The sequence below is a fragment of the Danio aesculapii genome, chromosome 19 (genome assembly GCF_903798145.1).
Source record: "Danio aesculapii chromosome 19, fDanAes4.1, whole genome shotgun sequence".
Lineage (NCBI taxonomy): Eukaryota > Metazoa > Chordata > Actinopteri > Cypriniformes > Danionidae > Danio > Danio aesculapii.
The window spans coordinates 42,762,266-42,783,944 of record NC_079453.1 but is presented as its reverse complement, the minus strand read 5'-3'; the positions used below and the strand labels follow the sequence as shown (position 1 = coordinate 42,783,944).

The window sequence follows — 21,679 nt, the reverse complement described above, 5'->3', positions numbered from 1 at the left end:
TCATCCTGATACACAGCACCGCCTTCAGGATACAATGTTTAAACCACTGGGTGCACATGGTCCTTCAGAATGGTTTCGTAGTCTTTGGCAGAGACGTGCCTATCTAGCCCAAGTATTGGGGCTAAGGAATGCCATGGTATCACTGATTCATCACTGATTACTGACCATTACTGATCAACCCACGTGTTTCTTTCTGGGCATGCAACAGTCTGGGTGATATGCTTCTTTGGGGCTTCTCCACACCATAACTCTCCTGGATGAGGTAAAGACAGTAAAGGTGAATTCATCAGAGAACAAAACATGTTTCACATTGTCCACAGGGCAAGATTTTTGCTTCTGGCACCACTGAAACTGACGTTTGCTGTTTGAAGCTGTGGGGTTCCTGACGAACAATTTTGGTGGAAACAGTAGAGTTGAGATGCATCAAGTGTAAGTGCATCAAAATGCTGACCATATTCATGCTGACCACAACATTCATGCTGACCATAAATATGTCTTTCCTCCTTTGTTAGAAAGAAAAATGAGTGCACTTTTCAGAACTATCTGAAAGTTATAATAGAACCAAGAACTCTGAATATCCCATGGCCCAGATTCATTCGTAATTAAAATAGCAGCAGATGTGAATATTAGAGCATGAAGTCAAGAGATTTCTTTCCTTATCTGCAGTTGAAAGTGATGTCAGGCTGAAATGACATCCCATAACCTGAAATCTGAGTGACAGAGCACTTTCTTCCTCTGGCGTCCCACTTTCTGAGTTATATACATGAGAGAATTTCTAAGTATTCATAAGAACTATAGTTACACAATCAGTAATGGTGCAGTAATAACTGTTTTACCTCAGCTTTTTCGCTGTCTCTAATGAATAGTTCACAATTTTGAAGAGAAGATAAATATAGGCTTTAAAATGTCAACCTTGCTTATCTATATGCAGAAAACCATTAGTGATATCTTTGGTCAGTGTTGACTGTAACACAATATGAGATTAGTTCAAATGAAAGCTGCCGAATTGCACAGTAATGGAAATTTCTGGACATCAATGGAGCACATAATTAGTTTGCTGTTCCAGGTGACCTTCAAATTATACTTTTTTATTTTACATTTAAAGCTATTTATATAATCATTCTTCCAAATTGGATTTATTTTAATATGTTGTAAATGATCAATTAGCCCTTTTCTATCCTGTTCCAGGTCCCTGTCAGTGGATCCACAAATTAAAAAAGCTTACAAATCAATATTTTTTTGTATTTTCCACACAATGCAGAATATAATTGCTTTTTAATAATCCTGATTATTCAGAGAAATGTTAAATTACCGCTTATTAAATACAAACCTATACTGTCAGTTGTTTTTGTATTGTTGTTAATTTACATTTACATTTAATCATTTGGGAGCCACTTACTGTCCATGAGGATAGCAGAAGTAATCTAGGCAAAAAAAATATATGTAATAATATGTAATTACTTGTAAAACAAGTCCTAGTTAGTATAACGCAAAGCAAAAAGTCTTATAGTTTACAATTTTGGTACATTTGTTAAAAAAAAATGTCTATATACAGTAATTTTGAGTAAGTTTTATTTTCAGTTTATTTAGATTAACTTATTTTATTAATTCAGCAAGTAAAATCAACATGTAAAATGGCAACTTGCTGAGATAAAATACATTTTACGTTTCAATTAATGTTTATTTATTTCAAGACCTTTATTTTAAGGTACAATTCTCACTTTTAACAAGCCATTTACTATTTATTTTACATCAATAAACTTAATTTGCTGCTTATTAATGATCAGTAGGGAAACGCAGTGGCGCAGTAGGTAGTGCTGTTGCCTCACAGCAAGAAGGTCGCTGGGTCAGTTGGCGTTTCTGTGTGGAGTTTGCATGTTCTCTCTGCGTTCACGTGGGTTTCCTCCGGGTGCTCCAGTTTCCCCCACAGTCCATAGACATGCGGTACAGGTGAATTGGGTAGGCTAAATTGTCCGTAGTGTATGAGTGTGAATGGATGTTTCCCAGAGATGCAGCTGGAAGGGCATCGGCTGTGTAAAACATGTTCTGGAAAAGTTGGTGATTCATTCTGCTGTGGTGACCCCGGATTAATAAAGGGACTAAGCCGAAAAGAAACAAATGAATGGATAATCATCAGTGGTGGAAAGAGTACTGAAAAATCATACTCAAGTAAATGTACTATTACAGTACTTTCCTTAAAATGTAAAGCAAGTAGAGTAAAAGTATCTGTTGTATATATTACTCAAAGTATGAGGGAAAAAGTAGCCCTTTCAGAGGTACTAAAGTAAGAGTAGTGAGTAATGAGTATTACGCTGTAAAAAGTGGATCCATTTACATGTAATTTGTGGATGTGTGTAAACGTATCATTCTGTAGTGCTTTTAATTATTGTTCAGCAGGCACACAACGTCATAAGACGCTAATATTAGGTTAGATTTAGGTTGTGACGTCAGATGACCAAAATTCAATGTCTAGGTAGCGTCTAAGGACAACGTTATTTTGATATCCAATAACAACGTCAAATGATGCTGATATTTGGTTGATTTTTAACATCTTAATCCAACGTCATATTGATGTCAAATACTGATATTTATTCTTCAGGTATGACAACCAAAATCCAACCTCTGATAGATGTCCTAGTCGTAAAACGTCCACACAACGTCAAGCTGTAACATCATTAGATTTCACATTTGGTTGATTTTAGGTTGGATGTTAAACATTGACATCGGCCTGACTTAAGTTTTGACGTCAACCCGATTTTCATTTACAAACATAATGCAACGTCCCACGACGTTGGAGTACAACGTCAATCTGACATCATGTTGACGTCCTGTGCCTGCTGGGTGTTTAAGGCCATTTTGGTCATCATACAGTAAACATCCGTCATCTTCTCATCGGTGATATGCACCTAAAGTTTTTATACACAATCTTTACACACAATGACTCAGAGACTGTTTAGATTCTAAACAGTCTCTGGGTCATTGTGTGTAAAGATTTTTGACATCCTGTTGGACACTTTTAATGCTTCCAAATTGTTTGCTGCAATTATAAATCCCTCATGTCTTGAGGTAGTTCATTATGAGGCGATTTACCCTCTATGTGTGATTTGATGGTGGACAGGAACCGATTACCAAGTACCGAAAGAGCATTAAAAATGTACTCAAGGGAAAGTAAAAGTACACATTTTGAAAACTACTTAGTGATTTACATTTCCTGAGAAAATCTACTCAATTACAGTAATTTGAGTATTTGTAATTTGTTTCTTTACACCACTGTTAATAGTTTAGGTTGTTGTTAGGTTTAGGTACTTGGTATGATTAGATATGTAGAATAGTATCATGCAGAATATAGACTTTATAAGTACTAATAAAGCGCCAATATCTTCATAATAGGCAGGTATCACTAGTTAACAATGAGAATTGGTACCCATTTTTTAAATCCTGATTTTAGGTAAATCATCAAATGTCATCAAATTAAACAACAATGCAAGTCTTGCTTTGTTCTCCCATGGCAATTTGTTTCATATGTAAACTTTATTCACATGCAGAGCGCAAGAAAACGGACCTTTCAGACAAGTTGTTAAATAACCAACAGGTGCATTGTGTCTATTAGCTATTATTAATTCAGGACAGCAGCATTACTGTCAGATCATACTGTCACATCAGACCACTGGAACGTGAGCATCCAATCAGCCACAGTCCATTAGTGTGGCGATTAATACTGTGCTCTTATCTGACAGCTTCAGAGACCCTGCGGTTAAAAGAGCCTTTTTAGCACCCATCTGAGATAATCAATGGATCTTTCCCTAATGCTCTAAAATTAATGAATCAAGCCAGATACAAAGACAAAAGACTCGATTAATATGTTCAAATGCCGTTGGAAACTAATGTGTATTTTCGAAGCATCTAGTATAACTATGTTCAACAACAGAATATTTGGACATGAAAGTTTCTTACACTTATTATTTTATCCAGATTTGCCAACAAAACATCATCAGTTTGAAATAATAGTCACTGAAATAAATAGACTAATAAAACATTGTTTGAAAAGGAAGATTGTAGATTTTGAAGTAAATGGCCACTTCAATGTTAGGCTAACAGTTAGCATTTTTATAGTCCACATGAACTGGAAGCTGCACCCTTTTTTTCATATTGTGACACAGTTCCTAGAAATATAAATATATATATATATATATATATATATATATATATATATATATATATATATATATATATATATATATATATATATATATATATATATATATATAAATAATTAATTTGTAATTTAATTTGTAATTTAATTGGTATTGTTTTATTGGAGTAGGCGGAGCTAACGATCTCTTCTGACACACTTTGATCTCTGTGATTGGTGGAATTTTTGCACAGCATCATGTGTAACGTAGTGTTAAAACTTGACTATTAAACACAATTTAAAGTCTGCATGAACCAGAAGCTGTGACCATTTTTTTTCTTTTTTTTTCTTTTTTTTTTTCTTTTCGTATTGTGACTTAGTTCCTAGAAATATAAAAAAATAAAACAATTAATTTGCTGTGTTTCAATAGCCCCTTTCACAAACACAGATATTAAAGGTCTGTATGTGTGAACAGGCCCCTTTTGAAAATACCGGTAATTTCGTTCCGACAATTTTTCCGGAAAGAGAAGTTCTAACATTACCGGTGAATTGCCAGATTGCCAGGAAAAAGCACGTTCATGCTTTTTGCGCGATGATGTGAGCATTGCAGGGGCGTGGTTAAGTATGTTAGCCACGCCCAATATCTCAGACAGATATAATGTGAGAATTTAACCGAAAACAAACAGGAAGTGCATTTATAGATTTTAATTAAAGGTTACAAGGACAAACTATTTTTTCTTAATGACATGCACAGATGAATTCATCCATTCATTCCTTTTCCTTCTGCTTAGTCCCTTTATTCATCAGGGTTTGCCACAGCGAAATGAACTGCCGACTTATCCAGCATATGTTTCACACAGCGGATGCCCTTCCAGCTGCAACCCAGTACTGGGAAACATTCATACACACTCATTCACAATTATACACTAAAGCCAATTTAGTTTATTAAATTCACCTTTACCGCATGTCTTTGGACTGTGGAGGAAACCGGAGAACCTGGAGGAAACCCACGCAAACACAGGGAGAACATACAGACTCCACACAGAAATGCCTACTGACCCAGCCGGGACTCGAAACAGCGACCTTCTTGCTGTGAGGTGACTGTGCTAACCACTGAGCCACCATGTCAGATCAATTATTCACCACAAAAATAGCAATGGGAGCTAACAAAGTCAATATAGTTAGTTTTGATTGCATACTTAAAGCATTTTCTAAATTTCAAAAGGATAGATGTGCGGCACCAATATAATCTCAACATGTATGTTTACAGCCCATACATCCTTTATAAATGGGCACTGCTATGATTTAGGTTAAAAACACATAAATACTGGTGGATCATTCTGCTCTGGCGACCCCTGATGAATAAGGGACTCAAATTATGAAGCAAAATGATCTGTGCACGGATAAAACAAAGGCTATTTCTCTCATACACAAGCATATTTAATTGCGTCTTTGTTGTCCGCTAGGGTCACTAATAAAATATGCGGCATAAAATAGTTTACAGTTCCACAACTGTCACGTTTTGTGTCAGTATAAGGCAAGCAATATGTCCTGTGGATAAAAGGATAATCCTCACATAATAGAGTTTTAGCTGTGTGACACGAAAGGCCCAAGAAGAGACGAGCATTGTTCTGCGAGTGTTTACCTGACTTAAGCATTGTGAAATAATGGATTAAAGATTGTGATGGGGAATGCTAATAAGACGTTGTGTTTAGCAGCGAGTCACCGATACATCTGGAAACATGTCAGGATGACTGTCAGGACTTAAACAGATCCGCGGCTCAGTGCATGTGTTCGGCTTCACTTCTGTCTGTCACACTTTTCCACAGAGACATATCAGAATTATGAGCTTTTCAAAGTGTTATGTATTATTATTATTTTTTTATTCAGGATGGCCAGGATGGCTGTAAAAAGAAAATAAAAGGAAATGAAGTGGATTTGGGGGATTTCTAGCCAACATATTTTGATGCATGCTTTAATGTATGTTCAACAAGGGATTTTATATGCATAGAAAGCATGTAAAATGATAGTAAAATAGATGCATTAATGTTTAGATGAACGAATAACTTTTGTGAAAATAAAGTGTCAGCAGTGTATAATACATAGGTGTTGAAATGAAAATGCACATTCACTCAAGGTGAATGCATACCTTGGCTCTAGGGGTCAGACAACAAAAAATAAGATCAAGAATCTTGGTGTGATTCTGGAGTCAGATCTGAGTGTTAGTAGTCAAATCAGTAACTAAATCAGCATACTATCATCTCAAAAACATTGCAAGAATTAGATGCTTTGTTTCCAGTGAGGACTTTGAGAAACTTGTTCAAGCTTTTATGACCAGCAGGGTGGATTACTGTAATGGACTCCTCTTTGGCCTTCCCAAAAAGATAGTCAGACAGTTGCAGCTCATCCAGAACGCTGCGGCCAGGATCAATAGTATCTGGATGCAGCCTTTATGATGCAAGCTGAGATTACATCACTCAGCGATTCAATTTCAGACACAATGCACTCAATGGAGTGAGTGACGTCACTGTAAGGGGTAGGGTTAGGGGTGGGGTTAGTTGAGCCCATTAAAAAGTATTGGATGCAGCACAGATTGAACTTCACCAGGTCTGCATCAAGACCCCTCTTGCCAGGATTCTGAGCAGAACCAAAAAATCAGAGCAGATCAAACCTGTCCTCAGGTCTTTACACTGGCTCCCAGTTACATTCAGAATAGATTTAAAAGCACTATTACTTGTTTATAATTCACTAAATAGCCGAGAACCTCAATACATTAAATATATGCTCACTGAATACAAACCTAACAGATCACTCATATCATTTGAAGTTGTCACTTCATTGTTTTATGTTCAATCCACTTAAATTTGTAACTTGTTCCTTTTCAAGCAATGTGTGTGTTATTTATGTTATGTGCACAGATGTCAGAATCAGAAGTGTATTTTGCTGGACAATGGACCAGACGAGGAGCTGCGCAACACATGAACTCTGAACTCTGCACTATGGATGTGCATTAGCGGCCGATCATCAGAAAGACGGAGATTGCTCTTTGAGGGGTTTTTGTCTGAAGCTTGTTTTGTTGAGTGCTCTGTGAAATTGCAGGTTGATGCACATGAAAACACTGGACAGACACACACTGATGGCGTTAACCTAAAAAAAAGTTATCTAACACATAAAATGGGTGGCGCAGTGGGAAGCGCTGTCGGCTCTCAGCAAGAAGCTCGCTGGTTTGAGCCCCGGTTGGGTCAGTTGGAATTTCTGTGTGGAGTTTGCATGTTCTCTCCGTGTTGGCGTGGGTTTTCTCCGGTTTTCCCCATAGTCCAAAGACATGTGCTATAGGTGAATTTGGTAAGCTAAATAGTCTGTAGTGTATGTGTGTATGTCCTGGCCCTCTGAGTTGGGGTTGAGCGTTGGGTTGACAACACACATCATAAAAAAACTACATGTTATGAAACTCCAATATGGAGCGGCTAAATATCAACTTCGATAAAAAATGACCCTGGGAGTAAGTAAGTAACATAAAATAGTGTATATTAAAAATGGACTCATTAAAAAATGGAATCAAAAAAATTATTTCTTCAATTGCCAAATGAAATCTGCATTCAGTTGCTTTGACCAATATTTATAAGTTTTATTGTCTCTGAAAAAGGCCAATTTTTTATTTATTTTTAATTTAAAACATGGCTCAGTAGGCTACAACTTGGCACTACATTTGTTTAGTACAAATGCTAAGAGAAAATTATGATTTACAGCACCTTAAAATGCTGAAATAAATTTGAACTTTGATGCTGAAAAATGAAGCAAATCCACGTTATCAATTAATGACTAAGTGGAAACTTGTTTTCGCCACACAATATAGCAAATAAAAACGGTGATTGTGACTGTTTATGTCACACTAAAAATTTTAGGACAAGAGAACAAATATTTTATGTTGCTTATTTGACTTGTCTTAAGAAGTTAATCAGGTTTCAACTACATTTTTTTAAGTTATGCAAAGTTAAACCTTTTTCAGTCAGTTTGATGTAAGTTAAGATGACTAGAAAAATTTAGGGCAGCAAGAATTTTTTTTAACAGACTTTATTGTTAGTTAACCTGTTGGAATTGTGTAAAAACAGAATTGTGAGAAGAATTAAGGTCAGGATTGTGAAATATAAACTCAGAATAACATACACACTGTAATCCCGAATAAGTTGACAAAACTCAAAAAATTTGAGGTAATCAGTTACGTCAAATTTTTTAAGTTATGAAATTTTCTATTTTAAGTAAACAGAAACATCAAGTTTTGAGTTTGTTGTACTCATGCAAGACACTTCTCCTAACTTAAAATACCCAAGTTACTCAGCTCATACATTTTAATAGCAATTAACTTAATTGTTTTAATTTCTCCAAACTTTAAATCCTCAAGTCACCTAGCTCATACATTTTAATAGTAATTAATCTAATTGTTTTAATTTCCTTCAACTTTAAATACTCAAGTCACCCAGCTCATACATTTTGATAGCATTTTTATTAAATTAACTTCTCCATCTCAGTTTCACAAATGAAATTAGCCATAATTTTAATCTTTAAACCCCATAAATCTATCAAAATACATCTGTAATTTTAAACACACAGACAATACCATTTTAGACATTTATTTTTAAAGAAAAAATGTCAAACAGTACAAATGTGCCTCCTGTGCAATTACAAATGTCATGAAACAATAAAAACAGTTAGACATTAGGAGATTTAAAATAAACACTATTCTGAAATTAATAAGAATTTCCCAAAATGCAAATATATCAAACAAGAGCTTCAAGAAAAAAAAAAACACTATAAGTTTGACAAAATTAAATAATAAGATTAATAAGAACTACAAAACTTAGTCTTAAAGCATTCGTTAATAAAGAATAAGTGCATATTCTGTGAAGTGACTCTTGTTTAGAAGAAAAAAAGTCATTGGCACAGTAACTATCAAATGTTTTATATATATATATATATATATATATATATATATATATATATATATATATATATATATATATATATATATATATATATATATATATATATATATATATATAAATATAAATATTCAGTCTTGGTTGAACTATGATTCTGTCATTTACTCTAACTTATTCCAAACCAAACCTGTTTGAGTTTCTTTCTTCTGTTAAACACTTAAAAGGTTATTTTTGACAAAAAAGCTGAAACCTGGAACCACTGATTTCCACAGTATTTGTTTTCCTATTAGAAAGTCAATGCCTCAAAATAACTTTTGTGTTCAACAGAAGCAAGAAATTCAAACAGGTTTGGAACAAGTGAAGAGTAAGTAAATGACAGAATTTTACGTTTTGGACAATCTATCCCTATATATATATATATATATATATATATATATATATATATATATATATATATATATATATATATGTATATATATATATATATAATAAAATGCACCATTACCAATTAAAGGTTCACACATGTTTTGAAGTTACTACCCCAGTGACAGTCTTTATTGAGTACAAAAAAGGCTCTACATCAACTCATTCTTTAAGGATTCTATGCTAATCGACTTTCTATTTTCTATCATCCATGCCAAGCGAAACTTTTTGTACAAGTTCAAAGTCCTTTACTATATACTGAGTGAAGAGCATACATTAATTCAAACAAGACAAAAAAGGTCTGGAAGTGTGCTGTGGGTGGTGTCCAATTCATTCTTCAGGACAGCAGAGACCCTCAGTGACTGCAGGGCCAATAAAGCATCTTCAGTCAGCGCTTCAGGATTATTAATCTAAAATATAATTCAAGGATATTAATGTTAGGACAATATCAATATGACTGAGCCAATTTTACATGATTCATCAACAAGTCATGATTACAAATATGTTAAGTAAAAGTTGCTCCTCAACTTTCATTTTTTCAATAGAACATGCCTAATTGTGAAAAGAATGAATGAAGTCTTACCAGGGTGGTCCTAAAGAATCCCCAGTCACGCTCACGCAGCAAGACCAAAAGACCTCTGATAACAGTAGTCCATCATGAACTGACATCATGCAGTTCCTGCAAAGACAAAAATTAAGAAAAAAAAAAATCTAAATAAAATATATATTCATATTTTAATTAATACTTTAATACATGACCCTAAACATACCTGCTCATCATAAACCTTCAAAAGATTAGCCAGGGTATCTGCTGTCTTGTCAGTTTTGGATGCTGTTTGCCTTAAAATTGTCATCAAATGAAATAGGTGGTGGTGCGGTTGTCCAAAGAATTTGTGGGGAAAATTCTCATTTGTAACATGTTGGTCCTCTGCAGCTAAAAAAAACAAGAGAAAATTTCATAAAACAAACCCACACTACAAAATATATAATGCTAGAAAAAATATATTAATATTATTATTATGTTTCATTTACTTATTTATTTTTTTACCTCAGATGAAAATCAGGTGTTGATCAGATCAGATGTTGATATCAGGATCTTCATATTGTAAACTGAACTCAAGGTCTAGCTGAAGTTTCACTTTCCTTGCTGCAAAAGTATCATTGCAAATACACTGTAATATTTATTTTAACTGGATATGCCAGGCATAGTAGTACAAAATGAATATTTTACCCACCTTTTACATGCCTCCATATAAGAATCTTTCTGTAGTCAGCAACAACCGACCTTCAATTCTGTATGTACACAAAGTCACAGTGTCATTCAGCTGAGAGTGGAAGTAGTACAATTGCATGATGTCTAACGTCAACCCCCAAAACGGTTAGCAATAGAGCTGATCATCATGTTAGTTGCTTTGATTCGATGAACACGGATTTGACTTAAACAGTATTGAAATTTTGAAAACTGAATAGAACGACAAATAAATTTAAGGCCTGTTTTTAAAAGCTAGAAATAACAAAACTTACCTTATTGTCTAATGATGTAAAAATATATAGCCTAAAAAAATATATATTTAAGATATAAATATATTTTAAGCTGCAAAATTTGCACATCAGAAAAACTATTTCTTATTTACCACGTCTGGATGATTAGAATATTTGTTTTGTTATTATTTTATTTATTAATTTTAATTACTTTGTATTACTGTGTTATAGATAGGCATACTTTGTTTTTAGGCTATATATATTCTCTCCAGAGTAAATATTTTAAAAAAATAGATTGGAAAAAAAACGTTTACCATACCTTTAACATATGTTTGACTTAAATGACATTTAAAATCATTTAACTGATCGCATTGATCAGGTAATCATTGATATGCAGAGATGTCTTCTCGATCGCAGGGAAATAATCAGTGTTGATCAGTACTGGTGATTGAGGTAAAGTTAGTTTTATATTTACACATTCAGACTTTCTCCTTAATAATATAATATAATTTCAGAAAAGTAGTTTTTGCATATTCTAAACCGTAAAATCATATTAGCAGCCAATGACTTTCAAAGTACAACATTGTTCAGTCAAAAAAATTGTGCATTAAGTGTAACGTTAATGTTGTTTTCACGTCATACTTGTATATGATTTCAGACCGAACACACATGGTAGTACCATGGTAAACGACATATGGAGAGAGTCACAAGTTGTTACTGGACGAATGTATGAATATAAAACCAACTTTACCTCAATGTGCTAGTGTGAGATGAAGCTCTGCTCTGTACCTGCTCAGGTGAGGAGCACAGCTTAAATGTTCTCCGTTAGGCTCTCGTGTATGGATCAGCATGCAACAAGCTGTGTGTGACAGACAGCTACGTTTTGAGGTAGTTTTTGCCCGTCATCAGAAAATACCGTTCAGTATTTAGGCGGAGATTATTTGAGTTATGATTATGCGCCTTTCGTTTCCGTAGTGCCTACAGATCGCGAAGATAATACCACATTCACAGTCTGGACAGAGTTCAGCGCAGCGCCATGACGTGCGGTTGTGTGAGCGCGCGTCACCATGACAACCTAAACGCATGCTCGCGCCAAGTTTTAAAAATATGTTAAAAATTGAATCTGCCGATTTCAACTGTTTTTGTCCTTATAACACTGTTAAAATTCATAGTTAACACATTACAACTAACGCTAACGTTGCACTGATTCAATTTTTTTTTTAAACAGTAATGTTAACGTTAGTTAGCAACAAGTGGGGCTAAACACGTTTTTTGAAATGCACGACATGTAAACGCATTCAGACAAACTCTACATTACATTGAACTGTTACTGTGATTATATTGATTAAAACATACATTTAATATTTCTTGGATTTGTAAATAGTTTACTTACTGTAGCGTGAAGCGAGGCCGATCCGCCATCTTGAAAAAACGAATGAAGCACGAGAACGTACGTGAACCTGGATGACGTCACACGCAAAATCACTGGGCTGAAAGATTTTGAGTTAATGAAACTTTAAAGAGACATTTTGTATAAATTAAACACAGCTAAATCGTTCACCTTACTTGAAAGATTTAATTTTTACAAACTCAAAAATAAGAAAAGTTCTACATACTCATCTAGGTTAATTAAGATTAACGAATTTTAATGATTTAAGTTAATACAACTCAGTTCAATTAATTAGTTACAGCATTAGGGTTTACAGTGCAGTATAAGGCTTCATTTATTCATTTAAGGCTTCTTCATCACATGCTTTAAGGCTTAGTCCCTTTATTCATCTGTTTTACGCAGTGGATGCCCTTCCAGCTGCAACCCAGTACTGGGAAACATCCATGCACACACACGCACGCACGCACGCACGCACGCACACACACACACACACACACACATATTCATACTTTACGGCCAATTTAGTCACCTATAGTGCTTTGGATGTGAATGTCTTAGAATTCAGAATTCTTTGGACTGTGGGGGAAACCGGAGCACCCAGAGGAAACCCACGCCAACATGGGGAGAACATGCAAACTCCCCACAAAAATGCCAACTGGCCCAGCCCGGACTCAAACCAACTACCTTCTTGCTGTGAGGCATTGAGCCACTGTGTCACTCCCATATGACTTTGTACTATTAATTAAAAAAAGAAAAACAGTCTTTAAAAGAACATCAGAACTGGCTGATAAATTCAGAATTGAGAGAAAGCCTATACATTTCCAATAAAATAAATAATAATAGTGTCACAAATTTTTGAAAGTCTGAATTGTGAGAAAGTCTACAGCACAGCTGTTTGCAATTTTTCAATTAAATTCACCCAGCAAGTCGTGTCAACTTATATTAGACTTTTTAGAAATTAAGTCACACTTTGGAGAAGAAAATGTCAGAATTATGGCAAATAAAGACAAGAAAAACGCAATACTCGCTGTAAAAACTTCAGTACCCAGAAGCCCTTTTTAATTTAAGCGCGTATCGTTTAATCCTCTGCGGCTTCCGTATGAGGTGTCGTGGCGCTTGTGAAGTTGGAAGGGGAAAGTACAGATTCTCCAAATAACAACATTAGCGAATATTTATCACATTATTTTCAGACAGCTGTGGTCGTTTTCACATCTCAAAGACTTCTTGGCTGACTATGAGGCGTGCTGGTTTGGGTAAGCTATTGTTTTTCTGTATCCTAATGTTTGAAGCTTATGCTAAGCTAAAATATCAACTCAATTAGATAACGTTATTAGTCACAGTTTACGATAGTAAACAAACTCTGAATGACTAAATCATCACTAACACATTATGTCCAGGTCTAGAGAATTAACGTTAGCGTTATATAGACAAATAATAATTGTATGAGATAAAACGGTTCTGACAGTAACTAGCAACTCTTATTTCTCTAGTTCACCATCGTTATTGAGGTAAAGTTGTTTTTATATTCGCTCATTTGTTCAGTGACAGCTCCCTATATTGTTTACCATGGTACTTTGAATATTCGGACTGAAACCACATGTAAATATGACTGTAATACATCATTGACACTATTTATTTGACTGAACAATGTTGTACTTTTGAAAGTCATTGGCTACTAAAATCAGCTTTACCTCAGTAATGTTGTTTAATAATCATGATTACATAGATATTTATATCATACATAAAAGTGTTTGATTAGTGTTTCTTTATGTATGAACATGAGGTTCTGTAACAGCATAAATATTACACATCGATGCTGAAATTCAAAAACCTTCCATAGTATTCGAACTAGTGCTGGGTGATATGGCCAAAATGCAATCTCCATCATTATTTTCCATATTGAATGTTAACATCATATATATTTTGATATAAGTTGTTAATGCTTCCAGCTTTAAATGAATTCCTCAAAAATGACTGAAGCCACAAAAATGAGAGGGTCCATTAAATGGCATAACATTTTCAGCTGATAAATTTTCGGTGGCTGAAAATTCGGTACATCTCTAATATCAATACCCTTTAAGATTCCCATTGTTGCACATTTCTGCTGTGTGATTGGCTCCTAGATCAATATAGAGTAAAAAAAAGTCCAAAGCTTATTAAAGCTCCTGTTATTGAAATTTTTTTATTGCGATTCGATATAATTTTGTTTATCGGCCCAGCCCTAATTCGAACAGGAAAGAATGATTAAAACAGTAAATAAAACTCATTTTAAGGGGTAACTTGATAAAATGAGGCACCAAGCAAGTAAACTACCTTTTCATTTAATAACATTAATTATTTAGCAAATTTCAGCTTTTTGTCATAGGTAAACAATCAAGATTTTATCCATAGTTCTTACTTTTCGATCATAAGTGGTTTCTGATTTATATTTCAATCCTATTTGAAACCACAATCACAATTTATGGCCATTTGGTCAAGTTTTTCAAATTCATTTCACACCACAAAAATGAGAGGGTCCATTTAATGGCATAACATTTTCAGCTGATAAATTTTTGGTGGCTGATAATTCGGTGCATCTTTATATCAATACCCTTTTAAGATTCCCATTGTTGCACATTTCTGCTGTGTGATTGGCTCCTAGATCAATATAGAGTAAAAAAAAAGTCCAGAGATTATCATTGTTATTGACAGAAATTTGATTGCGATTCGATGTAATAGTGTTTATCGGCCCAGCCCTCATTCAAACAGTAAAGAATAATAGAAACAGCAAATAAAACAAATTTTAATGGGGTAACTTGATAAAATGAGGCACCAAGCAACTATACCACCTTTTCATTAAATAACGTAAATTATTTAGCATTTTGTCATATGTAGACAATCAAGATTTTATCCATAGTTCTTACTTTTTGATTTTCAGTAGTTTCTGATGAATATTTCAATCTTGTTTGAAGCCACAAACACGATTTATGGCCATTTGGTCAGGTTTTTCCAAGTTCACTTCACACCACAAAAATGAGAGGGTCTATTAAATGGCATAACATTTTCAGCTGATGAATTTTCAGTGGCTAAAAATTCGATACATCTCTAATGTCAATACCCTTTTAGGTTCCCATTGTTGCACATTTCTGCTATGTGATTGGCTCCTAGATCAATATAGAGTAAAAAAGTCCAGAGCTTATAATTGTTATTGACAGAAATTTGATCGCGATTCGATATAATATTGTTTATCCATAGTTCTTACTTTTCGATCTTAAGTAGTTTCTGATGAATATTTCAACCTTATTTGAAGTCACATTTACAATTTATGACCATTTGGTCAGGTTTTTCAAATTCACTTCCCACTTTAGAGAACATTTGACCAATCAAATCAATTCATACTTGTCAATTACTCTTAAACGGATAGTTCACCGCTTGCATTTGAGCGCAGTTGAGCGTGTTCTTAAACAGTCACATTTCAAAGTCACGTCAATCAGCTAGTTTGTCTATAAGCTGACATATGAGTGATCCGCTGATGAATCGCAGGTTTAAAATGCTCCAGGGTCCCTGTATCTTTGCTTACTCTCAGTAAACAGTGGTGAGTTCGGTGAAATGATGACCTTCACAGCCAATCACAGTCATTTCTGTTGAGCACATGAACACAATGGCCAATCATTAGGTGTTTAAGAACGTGCTCCACAGCGCTCAAATGTTCACGGGAAATGGATGCTTTAAAAATTTCAGTAGCGATTGGTATCGAATTCCAGTATCGCGACAACCCTAGTTTCAGGTTTCGATTTAAAATATCATCTTTGGTGTTCGACAGAAGAAACAACTGTTATAAAGGTTTGAAACATTTAAAGGCAGAGTAAATGATGAGAGATTTAATTCAAGGGTAAACTATTTCTATAAGGCAGCATTTCAGTTTACTGTATTAAGATTTATTAATTAAAATACTTTTATAAAACTCTATTGGATTTGACCTGACCTGAGTGTTTCTTGTATAGGTGAAGGTGGCCCTCAAGGCAATTACGTTGCGAGTGGATACAGTGTGTATGAGGAGGAGAATGAACACCTACAGGAAGGATTGAGAGATAAAGTACACGCACTTAAACATGTGAGTGGCCTTCAACAAATCCGATGCTCTATTTTGATTAACTACTCTGCATAACTATGCTTTTATTATGCCTATTGCAGCTGTCTATTGACATTGGAAATGAAGTCAAGATCCACAATAAGATGTTGGGAGAAATGGTATGTGTGAAGTTGTTCATTGTTTAATGCTACACTAAAATGACTTTTATTTTGAAGTGTGGTGGTTTCTGTTCAACAGGTGAAAAATTCATTGTTTTTACTAAAATTCTCGCTATTTAAATAAATCGAGTTAAAATTACAATTGATACTAAAGGATAAAAAGCTATATAGGTTCTACATAGGCATTTCTATATTAAATTGTGCATTTACCAACAGACTTTAATTAAATTCAGGGGCAATTTGATTTTAGATATTTGAATCAATGCTAAAATAATTCAAAAAGAGATTCTAAATGCAAACATAAGACCAATTGGGATTACAATTCAAGTTTAAATAAATCTGTTATAAAGGAATTGAATATTAAATCTGCCTCGAACAATGTATAAAAAAGCATTTATTGTTTGAATTTCAAAGTAAAAAAAAACACAAAGCTTTTATTCATGCATCATCTAAATAAGGCTGTACGATATTGGAAAAAAGTACATTATAATATTTAGTTTTTCTGCCATAAATTGCGATGTTAATATATTTTTAGAAGATTCCTATCACAAATGTATGCATTTTCCTTATTGAGTCCTTGTAAGGGCGTTTAAAGAGAACAGTGTTTCTACTGGTGGTTTGTCAAGCTCAGTCACCTGTGTAAAGCACACTCAGAATTGCACAAGTTTCATTGAGCATAAAGCTACGGTCACACTGGGCTTTGTGTGTGCGAAATTCTGTCGTGCGGCGCTGCGAAAAGGGGCGGGATTAAACAAGATGATTAGACATTAAAAAAAGCCAGAGATTGCTCCATGTTTTAAATTTCTGCCCAGAGAGGTGCTGTTTTGATCCTCGATTGGTCTTATGCAGTCAAGTGATGCGATTTAGCAGGTTAGAGTTCACCAAGCTTGAACTTTGCACCGCAGCAACCTGCGAAACTTGACGCATGACCCCGCGTTTCCGGTCTGACGTATTCGTGTGCATATGAATGGAAGTCTATGGGAAGAAAAGTCAAGTGTGACCGCACCTTAAGTCTCAAACTCAATTCCTGGAGGACCGCAGCTCTGCAGTTTTGCTCCAACCCTAATCAAACACAGCTGATCCAAATAATCAAGGTGTTTAGGACTACTAGAGACTATTAAGCAGGTGTGAGTTGGAGCTAAACTGTGCAGAGCTGTGGCCCTTCAGCAATTGAGTTTAAGACCATTTTTCTAGAGTTTTTTTTTCGAGAGTTTTTCTTAACAGCATCCAAATGAAAATATTTCAATGTATTATGGCTAAACTTATGGCTGTATTATGGCTAAACTAAGGAATTGGGCCTTAATCTGAATACTTTTCTGTTGTAAAGAAACCAAAATATTGACATAGGGATTTAAGAATGAACATTCATGCATTTAAATTAGTACATTCTAAAGCTCCAAGTTCTAAACATGCTGTGGTTAAAACAACACTGTTATTCTTTGATATTCAGGCATACCAAATGGACTAATTTACACTATATACACTGTTGAAGTCAGAATTATTCGCCCTCTTAATGTTTCCTCTAGGATTTTTCCAGCTTTGGCGGCAGGCCTTTTACACAGATCTTCGAACTAGCTATGGTGTTATTTCAATGACAAATGTCGAGATCGCATTCATATATTACGAGCATGTAAATCTCTTTGCTTGCGTGCCGATTTCCTCTGTTTATTCACAAAACTTCTTGCACGCCCTCAAATATACACTGCTTAAGCACAGATTTTCTTGTGCGCTCATGTTTATTGGCCTCATGCATCATGCAGCCCTGTCAGTCAGTCAGTTAGCATGTAACCTTGGCAAAGATAAAATAAATCAGTTATTAGAAATGAGTTATTAAAACTATTATGTTTAGAAATGTGTTGAGAAAATCTTTCCATTTAACAGAAATTGGGGGCGAAAAAAATACAGGAATTCAGGAGGGCTAAGATAGTATTATTGTGAATAGCTTTAACATCTGGCTCGTGTTTCTCCTCAAGGACTCAGACTTTGACTCGACTGGAGGTCTGCTGGGAGCCACCATGGGCCGACTGAAGCTCCTCTCCAGGGGAAGCCAGACCAAGGTGTACTGCTACATGCTGCTGTTTGCTCTGTTTGTGTTCCTCGTCCTGTACTGGGTCATCAAACTCAGGTGACCGCACAACTCCTGAGATCCAGGACTTTATTACGTGCCATGCTCATTTGGGCTAGATGAGCAAAATCCTCACACAGGATGAATTAAAGAAAGCAAATGTGCTTTCTGGCCAGCGGATTAGATATTGAACCATTAAGTCACAGTGTGGAATATGAGAGAAAAAAAAACACAACTGTCCCAAAATTACTGTCTCTTCAGTGGATGAATGCTACTTATACTGGAAAAAACATGGATATTTCATCCAGTAATAATTAAACGTTCATAATTGTGTGATTCCTTTAAGAGACCTTAATTGCTATAAGTGTGCTATAATTTATAAATTCTGATGAATGCTTTTAAAGCAGTGCAGCAGTCCTTTTATTAGAGTATTCAGCTATGGAAAAAATGGAAATTCTCAATTCATCTGGATTTACCAGTCTATTTTTATATAATTTATATAATTTTTTTTCACAAAAAAAGACATAACCTACTGCCAGCTAGCGTTTCAAAGTGTTATTGCAGAGCAACACACATCGCAGAAGTATAAATGCAAGACGACATGCGCCAATCACTCGACGCAGAAGTATAAACCAGGCTTTACAGTAATTTCACTACAATTTTATGGACTGAAAATCCACTTCCACACAGCTCTTAGATCTGCTGCATTTCTGAGACGGGGAGGGGTTCATGGTCCCTTTAATAAGTCCTCAACTGTCATTGTAGGATATTTTTTTTATTTTCAAATTCAGAAGAAATGACCTTAATAGTTTACAGAATAAGAAAAAAAAATGTTATATTATTCAAACACACAACTTTATGATTTTCTTTACATCTGTCGAACAAAAACGAAAATATTTCAAACAAAACCGGAAACCTGTAACCATTGACTTTCATAGCAGGGAAAACAAATACTATGCAAGTCAACAGTTGCAGGTTTTGTTCAAAAGATCTTCGTTTGTGTTCGACAGATGAAAAGAAAATCATGAACTGGAATGTTTGGAAGTGGAAGATTTTCAGTCCATAAAATTGTAGTGATATTACTGTAAAGCCTGGTTTATACTTCTGCGTTGAGTGATTGGCGTGACCCATGGCTCATGTCTTGTGCGTCGTTGTGCATTTATACATCTGTGCTGTTTGTGTTGCTCTGTAATAACACTTCTGAAACGCTAGCTGGCAGTAGGTTTTTATGTTCCTCTGTGTCGAGTTTCTTTGCAGGTGTTTTGTTTTTACTGAACACTACCTTTAATGTACAAGTAGCTAAAGCTCGCTGATTCTGAGGCGGGAACTGGCGGACGAGCAACAACTTTCATCATAAGATAAACTCAAAACAACAGTTTCCATCTGGAGCTCTTTCACGGGACTCCACACTTGTAAACATTGGTTCCAGCAGGCTTGCGGCTCTCAGCACCGCCCACACTTGTCATCGCTAGCAAGTTGACCAATCACAGAGCTTGCAATACGCGTCGTTGCGTCGGCTGTGCTGCACCATACGCGTGCGCTTCACACAGAAGTATAAATCAGTCTTAAACTTAGTAACTAAATCATTTTTACTAAGGTATGTCAAAAACTAAGAGTACTGCTGACAATACTAACTTTGCCATCTGAATAAACATAAACGAAGAACATTGATCACACACTTACCAAACCTGTAGAGACAGGACAATCAGCACCAACTGGAAACGCGTTTTTTTTTAAAAGGAGACGAGCGGCAAATCTGAATTTCACCATTTCCAGATTCAAAAAAGGGGTAAAAAATGTTCCTTACAAACATATTTTTGTCGCATGTTAGCAGACCACTGTAATCCACACATGAGGGCCCACACGTGAGCTGTGCTCTCATCGCGGGGAAATGGAAACAAAACGTTCATTGCGGCACATTTATAAACGTAACACTAAAGACCCATGTCTCTGAACAATTCTTCTACTACTTGTTTGAATTATGGTTGGCAACACAACGTGGCGTCTCTCTGAACACTGTAACAGGTAAATGGAGTCTTCAAAGCTATATCATACATATTAATGAAGTTGCATCTATTCACAATATAGCGCGCTTATTGCTTCAAACCAAGTCTTTCTCATGAATTAATGAACAGATGTGCTGAAAACTCAATGACGTCACTTTGTACCGGCCGCTACAGACAGCTAATCTCCATGCTGGAATTTACACAGTGCTCTCATGGCCGTGACGTAGCTTCAAAACTTGATCGGATTTGCTCGAAATAACGCAAAAACAACCAATTTTCACTTGTTAGCTAAATATACGTATCCTAAAAGTGTTTATAGCAATGTGGGACGCACATATCACTGTCAACATCTCAAAATGTGTTGGTGTTTCGTGACACTTCAAAACATCAATGTTTTAGCTTCAGCAGAGTTAACAAAGCAATGTTTAGTGGAATAAAAACAAATGACAAAATTAGTATTATTGTTTTTACTAAATGATAGGATTATTATATAAAAATTTGAAATAAATGTTATCAGACCTTTATAAAATAAAACAAGTATTCAAGTTTTACTCAAATTCTCACTTTCTCTGAATATGTTTAAGCGGTTCGTTTTTTTCAGGTTATGATAAAAGGCCAGAAGTGAAACTTGATCACACAAACCTAATCAATCTTTATTTTTTACTCCTCGCAACATAATGTGAAAGAGTTGCCATAAACCCTTGTTTTGGCTTTGTGATGTGAAGTGTGTTTGGTAGTGTTATACAGTACAGTATAATATAGTCTTTAAAGGGCTGATCTGAGACTGTGAAACCATACTGAGATATGTGAGATAATGTGCAATTCACTTCTGTAAAATAACCAATTGAGGATTAATCCCAGAATTCTACATGCTTCAGACATTTTAGCCAAATTTCTCCTCCTCTGTGGTTAACATGATGCATGGTTTAATTCAGTTTAAGAAAGTGATTTGTAAATAAATGTAGTGTTTTGGAGAATTATTACATAAACATTTCCTTTATGTTGTCAAAC

General features: G+C 35.1%; 1 protein-coding gene and 1 long non-coding RNA gene across 3 annotated transcripts; one reads left to right on the top strand and one right to left on the bottom strand.

The window, feature by feature from the left end:
* Positions 1-9,574: 9,574 nt before the first annotated feature.
* Positions 9,575-12,079, bottom strand: LOC130246992 (uncharacterized). 2 transcript variants are annotated; one of them, XR_008839481.1, is made up of 6 exons: positions 11,767-12,079; positions 10,731-10,788; positions 10,544-10,642; positions 10,266-10,429; positions 10,079-10,174; positions 9,575-9,905 (listed from the first exon to the last, which is right to left on the bottom strand). It is a non-coding gene; the product is annotated as an uncharacterized LOC130246992 (long non-coding RNA). The 2 variants fall into 2 exon arrangements; XR_008839480.1 differs by lacking the exon at positions 11,767-12,079 and having other exon boundaries at positions 10,731-10,942.
* Positions 12,080-13,466: 1,387 nt separating this feature from the next.
* bet1 (Bet1 golgi vesicular membrane trafficking protein) lies at positions 13,467-21,678 on the top strand. Its single transcript, XM_056479110.1, has 4 exons — positions 13,467-13,620; positions 16,351-16,460; positions 16,541-16,597; positions 18,571-21,678. Exons 1-4 carry the CDS (start codon positions 13,602-13,604, stop codon positions 18,724-18,726), a joined length of 342 nt encoding a protein of 113 aa, XP_056335085.1. The 5' UTR covers positions 13,467-13,601; the 3' UTR covers positions 18,727-21,678.
* The last annotated feature ends 1 nt before the right edge of the window (position 21,679 follows it).

Bases quoted from the DNA above. Each gene is read 5' to 3' on its own strand.
- bet1 (XM_056479110.1), top strand. The intron at 16,461-16,540 runs GTGAGTGGCCTT...TGCCTATTGCAG, and splicing joins AAGTACACGCACTTAAACAT to CTGTCTATTGACATTGGAAA. The intron at 16,598-18,570 runs GTATGTGTGAAG...TTTCTCCTCAAG, and splicing joins ATAAGATGTTGGGAGAAATG to GACTCAGACTTTGACTCGAC.